At 50.9% G+C, this 12,221-nt stretch overlaps 1 protein-coding gene across 6 annotated transcripts in view; it reads right to left on the bottom strand.

The window, feature by feature from the left end:
* Window positions 1-2,632, bottom strand: part of IRAG1 (inositol 1,4,5-triphosphate receptor associated 1) — a 128,414-nt gene extending 125,782 nt beyond the window's left edge. For 2 of the 6 annotated variants that reach the window (XM_070073288.1, XM_070073293.1), the window contains exon 1: window positions 2,398-2,498. Coding sequence is in view for 2 of the 6 variants with exons in the window: in XM_051851398.2 (XP_051707358.2) it covers window positions 2,474-2,540 (67 nt within the window). In the remaining 4 variants the exon portion in view is untranslated. Of the gene's footprint in view, window positions 1-2,397 lie in introns of all 6 variants that reach the window. The other 4 variants (XM_051851398.2, XM_017345354.3, XM_070073302.1 and 1 more) reach the window with 4 other exon arrangements.
* Window positions 2,633-12,221: the final 9,589 nt, after the last annotated feature.

Genomic DNA, 12,221 nt, shown 5'->3' with positions numbered 1-12,221 from the left:
AAAAATTGATTGCAGCTGGCGCCGTGGCTCAATAGGCTAATCCTCCACCTTGCGGCGCCGGCACACCGGGTTCTAGTCCCGGTTGGGGCGCCGGATTCTGTCCCGGTTGCCCCTCTTCCAGGCCAGCTCTCTGCTATGGCCAGGGAGTGCAGTGGAGGATGGCCCAGGTGCTTGGGCCCTGCACCCCATGGGAGACCAGGAAAAGCACCTGGCTCCTGGCTCCTGCCATCGGATCAGCGCGGTGCGCCGGCTGCAGCGGCGGCCATTGGAGGGTGAACCAACGGCAAAGGAAGACCTTTCTCTCTCTGTCTCTCTCTCTCACTGTCCACTCTGCCTGTCAAAAATAAAAAAAAAAAAATTAAAAAAAAAAATAAAAAAAAATTGATTGCAAGCAGTTAGTAAGCTCCCAGCAGCATTCTGGGAGCTGGACACACAGTGGGGAGTCAGGTGGGGCTCAGCCTCCACGTCTGCTTGTCAGGGCATGTCCACCCGCCTGCCTTTGCTGAGAAGCCTTAGAGGAAGGTGGGGCCGTTAGCAAGGCTGAGAACCTGTTCCCAGTAGCTCAGCCCATCCAGCAAGGATTCTGGCTTCCTATCCAACATTCACAGAACCTGGCGCCCCAAAACGAGGAGCACCCAACTTCCCTGGGAATTCAGTTCTCAATAGAAAGTGTTGCATGGACCCCACCATCCTTACCCAAGATATTAATCAAGCCCCCTGCTCTGTCACTTGGTGGCTGAGTGCATGTGGACAAGTCATTAACACTGCCCAGCTCCGGAGGCCTCCACTGCACTGTTCAGGTGCAGGCAGGTCTCTCGCGCACTGCTGATGCTCCTAACCCCCGTCCTCTCAGACATGGCGCCGGAAGGTGAAGACAGAGACTTGCGGGCCTGCTGGGGTCAAATGCCAGCTGTCTGCCCTGCCTGTACTGCGAGGGGAGGACGCCCACAGCATCCCTGCTCCGGGGGCCCATGCTATGTTCCTGTGGGGGGAGCGCCTAGAGCAGCATGCGGGTGTGAAAACAACCACACGTTCGCTTTTGGTCCTGCAGGAAGCATGACAATGGGGAGAGTTGATCACGGCGTGGCCGTTAGCTCATAGTTCTTCCTCCCAGGTGGCCCTAGAGGGGATGCAGGAATGCCCACCTTCCCAAGCCTAGAGGAAGGCCCAGTGCTGGGGAACGCAAAGAGCCACCCAACACACACACATACTCACATATGCCCGTGACAACTGTCGGGACCATGGCCAAAAATCACAAGCCTCTCTTAGAGGTAGGAGTGTGTCCCCACACTCAGAGTTGCACTGAGGGGCAGGAGCGTGGAGTCAGAGTCACACAGACCCAGGTTCGAGTCCTAGCTCTGGCCCTTTTTGGGGGGGAGCCTTGACCATAGGCAAATCACTGTTAAGTTTCCTCCTGAGTTTCCTCCTGCCTAAAAGTGTTGGGTGGGGGGATGCCTCTCCCCACTTCACTTGCATGTCATCAGCTGCCCACCCACCGTCACCCCGGGGTGGGGGGCAGGGGCAGGGGAAGGGGCAAGAGAAACCTGGGCAGCCGCCCAGCCCTGCAGCCCTGGGAAAACATCTTCCTGCCCCCTGCAAAACCCCCAGCTCAGCCCAGCCCAGCCTGGGGCCACTCGCCTCCCACCCCCACCAGCCCAGCCACTGCCACCCCAGGAGGCGGGAACACCGGCCAGGGGTCCCAGAGCCCACTGTTTACTCCAACCGCTGAGGCTCTCCAGACTTTTACAACTGTTTACAGGGCAGGAGGGAGCAGGACAGCAGAGCCTCCCTCTGGTCTCTGGCTTCACCAGCTGTTCCCTTGGACAAAGCCAGCATGGGGACCACTCTCTCTAGGAAAAGATTCAACTTGCGGCCCCTGAAGGTGGGCAGGGCTGGGCCCCAGGCACCCCTTCTGAGGAGCAGGGCTCGGGCACAGGTGCCAGGAGAGAAGCTGCAGGTGAAAGGAGAGACAGAGACACAAGTGGAAGCAGAGGCTGGGCTGGGCTGGAACACACGACAGGGGAGCAGGGGCAGAGACAGAGACAGGCTGAGCCAGCAAAGGGCTCCAGGCAGGGCATGCTGAGGGCCAGAGAGAGAGAGAGAGACAGGCAGCAAAGAGGGGAGACGGCCCTTTCTGGGCAGGCTTGCGTAATCCAAGGACCCCTCTGTGGCCAGCGAGAGGCCCACAGGAGAGCGAGGGGGTGGGAATGTACAATAAGGGGCACATAGCCCCCCCGCGGCGGTGCCTGCGTCCCCACGGCCCACGGAAGGGGCATCGTTTAGCTCCTCACCACCAGCCAGATTCAACTCATATATAAAACTTGAGACAGCAACCGTAAAAGCACTCAGCCGAGGTGCCACCCAACAGCCGCACACCCCCGTCCCAGCACCCTGTACCTTTAAGGAGGAGAAGGGCTCCGTGGCGGCCCTCTGGGCTGCAAAGGCAGGTTATTCTAGGATCTAGACGACTTACCTAAAACTGAGTTATTCCCCCTTCCTCCTCTGGCCAGCCTCTCTTCACTCTGGGGAGCTTTTACCATTTAAGGTCAATGCTACATCTGGCTCCGGAGCTCCGAGCTGAGAAGCCTCTGGCTGCAGAGCCTTGGCCGCCCGCCTCCTCCGAGAGGGGCTGGGACTTGGAGCAGAGCTCCTCTGGGAGCCCCCTCTGGCCTGGTGGAAGGGGGCTGAGGGCAGGGGATGCCGACCAGCCAGCTTCGGGGGTCAGGGCAGGCTGGGCCTGTGAGACAGCCCCTCCCCCCAGGACCCCCTAGCAGATAGCAATGTCCGTGGGCAGCTTGTTCTGCTGGACACTGTCTGGGCTGGGCGGGGATGAAGGGGACTCTGTAGATCTGCCTCCCAGCCCTGAGTCTCCACACAAGCATGTGAGCCTGGATGCAACCCTGGCCCAGAGCCAGGAGAAACTGGGGCTGGTTCCTGTCCTGGGGATCTGGGAGTGGGGGATACCCCACCTTACACCCTTAAGATTGCCAAAGGGAAGAGCCTGGGAAATCTAGCTAATCCCAGACCTGGCACCAGCTCCAGGAGTGTCAATCCCCACTTCTCCACTTCACAGCCCTAAAGTCTTTTTTTTTTTTTTTTTTTTTTTTTTTTTTACAGGCAGAGTGGACAGTGAGAGAGAGAGACAGAGAGAAAGGTCTTCCTTTTTCTGTTGGTTCACCCCTCCCCTCCCCGTGGCCGGCGCACCGCGCTGATCCGAAGCCAGGAGCCAGGTACTTCTCCTGGTCTCCCATGCGGGTGCAGGGCCCAAGTACTTGGGCCATCTTCCACTGCACTCCCGGGCCACAGCAGAGAGCTGGCCTGGAAGAGGAGCAACCAGGACAGAATCCGGCATTCCAACCGGGACTAGAACCCAGTGTGCCGGCGCTGCAGGCGGAGGATTAGCCTAGTGAGCTGTGGCGCCGGCCAGCCCTAAAGTCTTAATGCCGTGGAGCCTCACTTTCCTCATCCCGAAAGTGGGAATTGTGGCGATAATGGCTAACGCACAGGGTTGTTAGAGACTGAATGAGCTAGCACTCAATGTCTGTGCAGTGCTAGCCTCTCAGAAGGGCTGCCTCAGCAGGGATCCGTGTCCTGCCCCAGCCAGAAACTGCCCAGAAGAGCTGGCTGCCTGTCTCCTGGAGGTCCACCCCTGGTCCAGACTCCCAGTCCATCCACCTCACATTCAGTGCCCACCCAAAGCCAAGATCATGGAGCTCCGAGCTCAGGACAAGCCACATGGGTGCCCCGCCCCTCCTGGGGTTATAGGCGGTGCACAGAGGCCCTGTTCCGTTACCCCCAGTGTAATGGAATTTCAGATAAACAATGTGTTGTTTCAGCGTAAGTCTGTCCCAAATAGCACATGAGATATGCTAAAAGATTACGTGTTGCTGATCTAAAGTAGAATTTCAGATAAACAACACATAACTATTTCAGTGTAGCTCTGTCCCGAATAGCACACGGGATACACTAAAAGATGATGTGTTGTTGATCTGAAGTTTAAGTGTAATTCACATTGAACTGAGCATCCTGTATTTTCATTTGCCAAATCCGGGAGCCCCAGCAAGCATTCACCAGCATGGCCATGGGTACTTGGGCTTAGAGCTGCAAGGCCCGTGGCCTCAGCCCTTCCTGTGATGGCTGCCAGGACCTGCACAGCCCTCACCCCCCAGCCCTGCCCCTGGCCACAGGCAGTCACCAGCTGTGGCAGGTGTTTCCCACGGAGCTTGGCCCTCTGGGCCCCCATGCAGCACCTTCCTGAGGTATGAGCTGCACTGGCAGTCTCTCCTCTGCAGTAGTTAGGCGAGAGATCCCTGGGTGGGATCTCAGTGTGTACTGTCTGCTACCTTCATGAATAACTGTATCTCTAGAAATGAAGCCAGAGGAGGCTGCCTTGGGCACCTGCCATGTTTTCCCTTGGGCGTCCGTCTTTACCTGGGCATCTGCCAGATATGGGCCCCCACTGAAAAGCCCACTGTGGAAACTTCTAGAATTGCAAATATAGTTACTAGGACGAAGTTGTCAAACCTATTAGAACTGTTTCTCCAACTTCCATGTGCACTGGAATCCTCAAGTACGAAATTCTGTAGACTCTTCTGGAAATTCTAAGTCCATGGCTCTGAGTCGGGACCTGGGAATTTGCGTTTGATCACAGCCCTCAGGTGAGTCTTAAGTGGTATTCTAAGGAGCCTGCTTGGGGGATTTTGCTCTGCAGGTGGTCTTGTGACTCCAGCAGCAGTTACGACAGACGCTAGAAACCAGAAGTTGCAATGGAACCTAAAGCTTTGTGTGTGTGCGCGCATGTGTGCAACCCCAACTATTAAGCTCCTGTTCTATTCCTAGCATATCTTAGGTGCTTTACAGAGAGGCACGAGTGTCCTCTCACAAATGCCCTCTGTCATACAATGGTCAGGCCTTTTTTTTTTTTTTTTTTTTCAAAAAGGAAACTGAGGCAGGAAAACGACTGGCTCAATGTCCCACAGGCGTTTAGTGGAAGAACACAGGTGTGAATTTAGGTGGTTTTGTCCTGCAGCCAGCTCTTCCTTCTCTACCACACTACCTCCCCTTCAGTCTTAACATTTGGTTCATGGGTGGTCTTCAGCAGCCCTGAGCAAACTGAAATTGTAGGCAAAACATTGTCTGGTTTCTGTTTTTCTTGGGTAGAAGCCAGACTCAGAAAGCGGGCACCAATAACTTAAAAAAATTATTTATTTGAAAGACAGAATCAGAGAGAGAGAGAGATCTTCTGTCCAATGGCTCATTCCCCAGATGACCACAATGACTGGATCTGAGCCAACCCAAAGACAGGAGCCAGGAGCCTCCTCTGGGTCCCCCACACAGGTAGAGAGGCCCAAGCACTTGGTCCATCCTCTATCTCCCAAGCACACCAGCAGGGAGCTGGATCAGAAGTGGAGTAACTGGGAATCGAACTGGCACACATATTGGGTGCAGGCGCCATAGGCGGTAGCTCCACCCACTATACCCAGTGCTGGCCTCCAGACAGCTTTTTAAACACCTACACTCACACAAGTATTTTATGAAACGCATTACTGGTGGGCGTATGAAATGGCACAAGCTCTACAGAGGACAATTTATCATGATCAAAATTATAAGGCTCATACCCTTTGACCCAACTCCACTTCTAGGAATTTACTCTGCAAACAAACTCCCACACTCGGGAAATGACAGATGGCCAAGATTATTCACTGCGGCATTGTCTTAAAGCAGAAGGATTGGGAGCAACATAAATGCCCAAGAACTGGGGGCTGTAAAAGACGACAGGAGCAGCCACAACAAAGCAGCAGGAAGCCCTGGGTGTTGCAAGGAAAAGCCTCCAGGACATACGGTCCACGTGGGAAGAGAGAGGCCAGAGTGGGAGCTCAGCAGCAGCCACATGAGTGACAAGAGTACATGTGTCTACTACATTCAACCGTGCATACGAGCATACTGACAGTCATCCACGCGTACTCAGTAAACGTGTGGGTGCACAACTCCCACTAAAATTAACACAAGAGGTGAAGAACTAACAGCTGCCTTGGGGAGGCAACCCAGGTGGCTAGGGTGAAGACTTTGTATCCACTCTCTACCTTGTTCATACATTTAAAGTCTCCAACTGTAAGGATGCTGTATGTGTTTATATTTAAAGCAGTAACAATAAGGGGCGGGGCTTCAGTGCAGCAGTTAAACCACTGCCCGATACACCTGCATCTCAGTGCCCAGGTGTGAGTCTCAGCCCCGCCTCCAATTCCAGCTTCCTGTTAACGTGCACCCCGGGATGCAGCTGGCGATGGCTCAAGTACTCGGGTCCCTGCCGCCCATGTAGAAGCTCCAGTGAGGTTCTGGCTCCTGTCTTTGGCCTGGCTCAACACCGGCTATTGTGGACATTTGGGGAATGAACCAGTGAATGGAAGATCTTTCTCTCTCTTTCTCCCTTTTAAATAAACAAAAATAAATTGTAAAAAATAGTAATAAGAAAACAAGTGTTGCTCTCTGTAAGGATTTAACCTCCCAGCACAAACTAAAAGTTTGTTTTTTTTTTCATCTTTTATGTTAGAATAATTACACACACACACACACACACACACACAGAGGAAGTCGCAAACACAGTACAGATGGTCCCGTGTACCCTTCACCCAGCTTCCCCCACTGGTGACAACTTAACATTGCTCTTATACAATGCATTTCAAAAACAGGAAATTGGCTGTGGGACTTCATGTTAACTAGACTACAGATCTCCTTCTAAAGGTTATTCTAAAAATACAACTTCACAGCTTCTTCATTGGTGGAAAAGCTTTTATTGAGTGCCTTTGGTAAGCTAGATACAGTGTTGGCTGATGGGATATGGAGGGAACACCTCAAACCCACCCCCGGCCTCGTGGTACGGAATCTAATGAGGGCGACCCCATTACCCAAGTGGGACCAGCATCATGGAGGCTGAGGATCCAGCGATGCCCGGGGAGTGCTGGCCACAGCGCTAAAAAAGGAACTGTGTTGCTTGCTGTCCTGGTCATGGAGCTTCACAGCTAGCCCGAAAGCTGACTTTTAATCCTTAAAAGAGCATGAGCAATTACTCAGCTATATTTATCCTTGTTCCTGGAGCCACACAGGGATTTGGCCTCGCTCTACCGAAATCTTCAGCTCATCACTCATTCCCATCAGGGACAATAGTGTGTCCTCAGCACGAACGCAGAGGCTCCCTGGCACACAGCTCAGGGACACTCTCCACCAGGCCATCTGACCACAAGCCAGGGCTGGAGTTTCAGCAGCCTCGGCAAAAGACCACATCCTGGGGCCCGGGGAGGCCAAGTGAGAAGTAGCTTCTTGCCAAGAACACTGCCAGCCTAGAGATCGCGCGCTAGGATGGTCCCCCTGGGAGTTCGGACTTCCTGTCCCCTTTAGACTAAGGGATTCTGTGACATACACAGCACTCAGCCGGCTCTGGGTGAGTAAGCGAACAAACAAACAGCCAGACCAGCAGGAACTTGCAGCCATGGCAGGTGTCAATTACTGAGCACGGCGCAGGCGTCCTGGCGGTCCCTCCGCACATGCGGGCTAGTGTCGGGCTCGCCAAATGCATGCAGTGCAGGGCTTCTCTGCCCCGCCTCCCAGATGAGGCCATGTCAGGGAGCTCACCCGTGCCTCATGTCTGCAAACCCAGAGCTTTCTGACTCCAGAGAACCTTGGGGTCGGGTTCAAGACAGCAGGCCAACAACGCAGGTTCTCAGTCGCTCTCTCCCACTAAGCTAATAGCAAAGGACTCCTTAAAACAGACTAAATCCTTAGCCACAAGGAGAACGGGAGGAAGTGGGCCCCGTGGACACTGCCAGAAGCTGTGGGAGGGTGGAGAAGTGGCGCCTGAGGAAGCAGGCAGGCAGAGGCCTGGTTTAGTCCCAGATGGCCCTTGGAGGAGGGCTGGGGCTTAGAAGGGAATTCATGGGCTCTGGGACCACTGCGTGGCCCTGGACTTGAAGAACCAGGTGTGACAAGGACAGGAATGAGACACGGAGCCAGAGAAGGGTGGTGTGAAAAATCTACAGACGGAAGGTGTAGAGGGAACTCACACAAGGAGCTTTCATACTAGAGTTGGGATGCCCCCCGGGTTCAAGTCCAACAGAACCGGAAACGAAGGCTGAGTACTTTTTGTTTTGTAGACGCAGGGGTTCCTAATTCTGAAAATACTGTCTGTGTACTTCAGAATGGAGCAAATTAGCAAATACATTGTGGATATTGAGACCAAGTTTCTCACTGTCAAAGAATTGAGTTACTATATGAAAAGGAGGAGAAATAGAATACACCAAGGAGTGTTGTCATAGAATTTTAAGTAGTAAAGTGAACTGCATGGATAGATAAATGTAGACATATGAGGACGCTTCAAAGGGTTCCTAGAGAAAGCGAAGTAAAATATGTGTTTCTGTTGGTGCAAACATTTTTGAAGGAAATGTACATGAGGGGTCTTCAAAGCATTTGTATAAACTGCGTACTAAGAAAAAACTGTGTATGGAGCGCAAAAACTTTTGCTTCAAAATAGTTATCTTAAAATGTTTATATTTTAGAGACAGCGAGACACAGCGATCGGGACAGAAAGAGAAGGGGGAAGAGAAAAAAAGAAAGAAAGACAAAGAGAGAGAGAGAGAGAGAGAGAGAGAGATCCTGTCTGTTGATTCACTGCACTACCCAAATGCCTACAACAGCCCTGGCTGCAGCACACCTGGGAGCCAGGACCTCAATCCAGGTCTCTTGATGCGTTCCAGAGATCAAATCACCTGAGTCATCACTGCGTCCTCCCAGGGTCTGCATTAGCAGAAGTCTGGAGGAAGGAGCTAGATCCAGGAATCAAACCCAGGTACCCTGATATGGAATGTGTCTATCTTAACTAGTGTCTAGCCACGAGGCTAAATCTGCACCCCTACACTTATCTTTTAATTCTACTTTTCCATAGAAACTTTGAAGTATCCTTGTATATATTTCTCTCTCTCTGTATATATATATATGTATACATATATACACATTATATACATATACATATATATGCACATAAACACACACATGCAAGTACATAAACATACATGTATTTCCTGGCTCTGTCCATTGAGAGGACATGGAAATAATGATGGCCTCTTGGCAATGAGGACACTTTGCAGCCATATTTTGGACTATAAATACCATTTTCCAAAAAAAGGAATCAGGGCTCCTTGGAGAACTGGTTGATTCTAGGACAGGGACAGGAAAAAAAAACAAATGAACCGAGAGCATTCTATCGTACCAAAAAATAAGAATTATGGACCCAAGTCAAAAGAACACAAGACCACTCAAAGGGATTCTTCTTGCCCAAGTCTTAGATGATATGGGCAAATGAAATAACTAATGAGGGATCGGCACTATGGCATAGTGGGTTAAGCCGCTGCCTGCAGTGCTGGCATCCCATATGGGCGCCGGTTCAAGTCTTGTCTGGTCCACTTCTGATCCAGTTCCCTGCTAATAGTCTGGGAAAGCAGCAGAGGATGGCCCAAGTCCTTTGGTCCTCTGCACCCATGTGAGAGACAGAAAAAGTTCCTGGCTTCAGATTGGCCCAGCTCCATCCATTGCAGCCATTTGGGGAGTGAACCAGCAGATAGAAGACCTCTCTCTGTCTGTCAATCTGCCTCTGAAATAAAATCTTTAGAAAAGCAAATATAGTATGGCAGGGGCCACCCCTCCCCTTAGGTAAAAAAAAAAAAAAAAATCGGCTAAAGGCAGAAACAGCAGGGCAGCAGGGGTGGGAAGAGGGGATAGGAGGTGGGGGGGGTGGAGGGAGCTTTCTGAGAAATACCGCAGTTGCAACTAGGTCAACAAAGCGAATCTAATGCACGCAGATGTAACTGTTTGTGGGGGTTTTGTAAGTAGTGCTTAGCACTAAGATATCCAGTCAAAAGTTATATAACCGAATAAAATAAATCCTTAAAAAAAAAAAAGAAGAAGACAACGACTCAACGTTGCTTATGCCAGGCTACGTAAGACAATGCCCAGCTTTGTTCAAGACCCAGAACTTGGAGACAACACTCTCCTCTGGGCCTGCTGGCAAGAATAAAAAGCTGTTTTCCTGTTAAGAGCCTTGATATCCACATGTCTCTGTCAGAGATTCCTGCTACAATACTGAAGAGTTATAATCCAATGACTAAAATAAGAACCCATGAGTCCATGCTGATACAAACCCCAGAGGAGAAGGGAACACTCTCCTTCACAGCAGCACCCGGAGTTCCATGAATGTAGAACAGACTGTTCTTCCTACATAGGGACTTATTTCTGGAATCACCTCTTTGGACACTGGCTCGCCAAGAGGAGATTGGTATCAATATTTTTTGAAGAGGAAAATTTCTGGGATAACGGTTATATTCTATTTCTTGATCTGGGTGGGGTTTCATGGGTGAGCTGAGCGTGTGAAAACTCATTGAGCCATATACTTATATCTGTATACTTTTCTGTGTTTGTTAATATTCAATACAAAGTTATGCTTACAACAACAACAATAAAAACAGGGTGGAACCAAGACGGCACCACTCCCGCAGAGACACTGATGTGCACGGCTACACTGAGTCCCCTTCACCAGAGCTGTGTTTTGGGGTCACACCCATTTTGTCATGGTTCCCTGGGACCAGGAATGACCAGCCACAGCCAGTGTGGGTGGCCAGAGGGCTGCCTGTATCACCCCTGCAACCTGGGGTGAACAGCCAGTGGGGAGGAGACTGGGTCTGGGGACTCGGCGTTGGCCTGGCAAGGCCCAATGCTGGGAAGATCCCAATGCCTTCCATCCCAAGCTAAGTGGCTATGGAGCGTCTCCAGACGTGCTGATGGACCCCGGTGCCCAAGAGAGACAGACTGCCAAGATTACATAGGACCTGGTGACTGAGAGTCAGGTGTGAGCCATTGAGGGCCTCCCAGAGTGATGAGGGGTTGCCTCTAATGCCCCTCCAACAATGCTGTGCAGACAGTAAGGGGGCACAGGGCTGTGCTGGGACTCAGTGCCAAGCTGATAAAACCCAGCCTTGAGCAAAGGCTAACAGCTGCAATTCTCAGGCAGAATCTGCCTACCTGCTTCAGTGCTCAGTGGAGCTGTGTGGCCCCAGCTGAGCAGGACTGTACCCCAGCCAGCATCATCAGTAGCTGATGGTTTTGGTACTGGGCAGAGTGAGCTTTGCTCTGACCCCAGGCTGCACTGGTCTTGGTGAGCTGAAGGCTCGGGTTATGATCTAGCATTGCAGCATCTGTGGACACAGGTCAAGGAGTCTGAGCCTATCACGGGCCCAGGAAGAGGTTTGCAGGGATGGACTGCCCCTTGATAGACACTTCCTCAGTGCACACTAAACAACGTATCAACTGTAGATTTGGGACAAATTTGAGTCTGGGGAATATTGCCAAGAATGAATCCATAAAAACATATCAACAACAGACCTGGGCAAAAGTGCAACATGGGGTGCTAGCTAGTGCTGAAATAGCAGAAGATCCATAGGCTCAGAGAAAATAAGCAGACTGGCTCGAATTTCTAGAAGGATAGCCACAGAGAAGCTGGTTTACTATAATTCTCAATGCTCAGACAACGCTGTCCACCAGCAAGTATCAAGAACTTCCAGGGAGCCATGCCCTCACCTGATGAGCAAAGTAAAGTGCCAGAAACCAACCACCTAGCAACTGAAATTTCCAAACAGATGATGGAGATTTCAAAATAGCTGTTTGAAGGAAACTTAACAAAATTCAAGATAATATTCAATATTCTAACAGAGATGTGATAGAGAGATGGAATTATTAAGCAAAATCAAGCAGAAATCCTTCAACTGAAAATACACTAAGTGAAGTTAAAAGTATGATAGAAGGCATCAGTAACAGAATAGATCCAAGAGAAGAAAGAATCTCTGAACTCGGCACAGGCTATCTGAAAATACACAATTGAAGGAGAAAAAAATATCAACAGGAATGAAGAAAGCTTATGGGAAACATGGGGTAGCATGAGAAGATAAATATTCAGGTTATAGGGGTTCAAGAGGGGACTGAAGAATGTGAAAGGGATAGAAAGTTTCTTCAGAAAGATGAAAAAATTTCCAAACCTAGAGAAGCACATGTCTAGCTACAGGAATATCAAAGGGCACCAGTCAGACTCAACCCAACCAAGTCTACCCAAGACATGTTATAATCAAGCTCTCCAAGGTGAAAGATGGAGCCAGGATTCACAGAGCTGGGAGAGAAGCAAAGAA

The sequence above is a fragment of the Oryctolagus cuniculus genome, chromosome 1, assembly GCF_964237555.1.
Source record: "Oryctolagus cuniculus chromosome 1, mOryCun1.1, whole genome shotgun sequence".
Taxonomy (NCBI): domain Eukaryota; kingdom Metazoa; phylum Chordata; class Mammalia; order Lagomorpha; family Leporidae; genus Oryctolagus; species Oryctolagus cuniculus.
The sequence above is the reverse complement of the archived record's forward strand: the minus strand, read 5'-3'. Positions and strand labels throughout refer to the sequence as shown.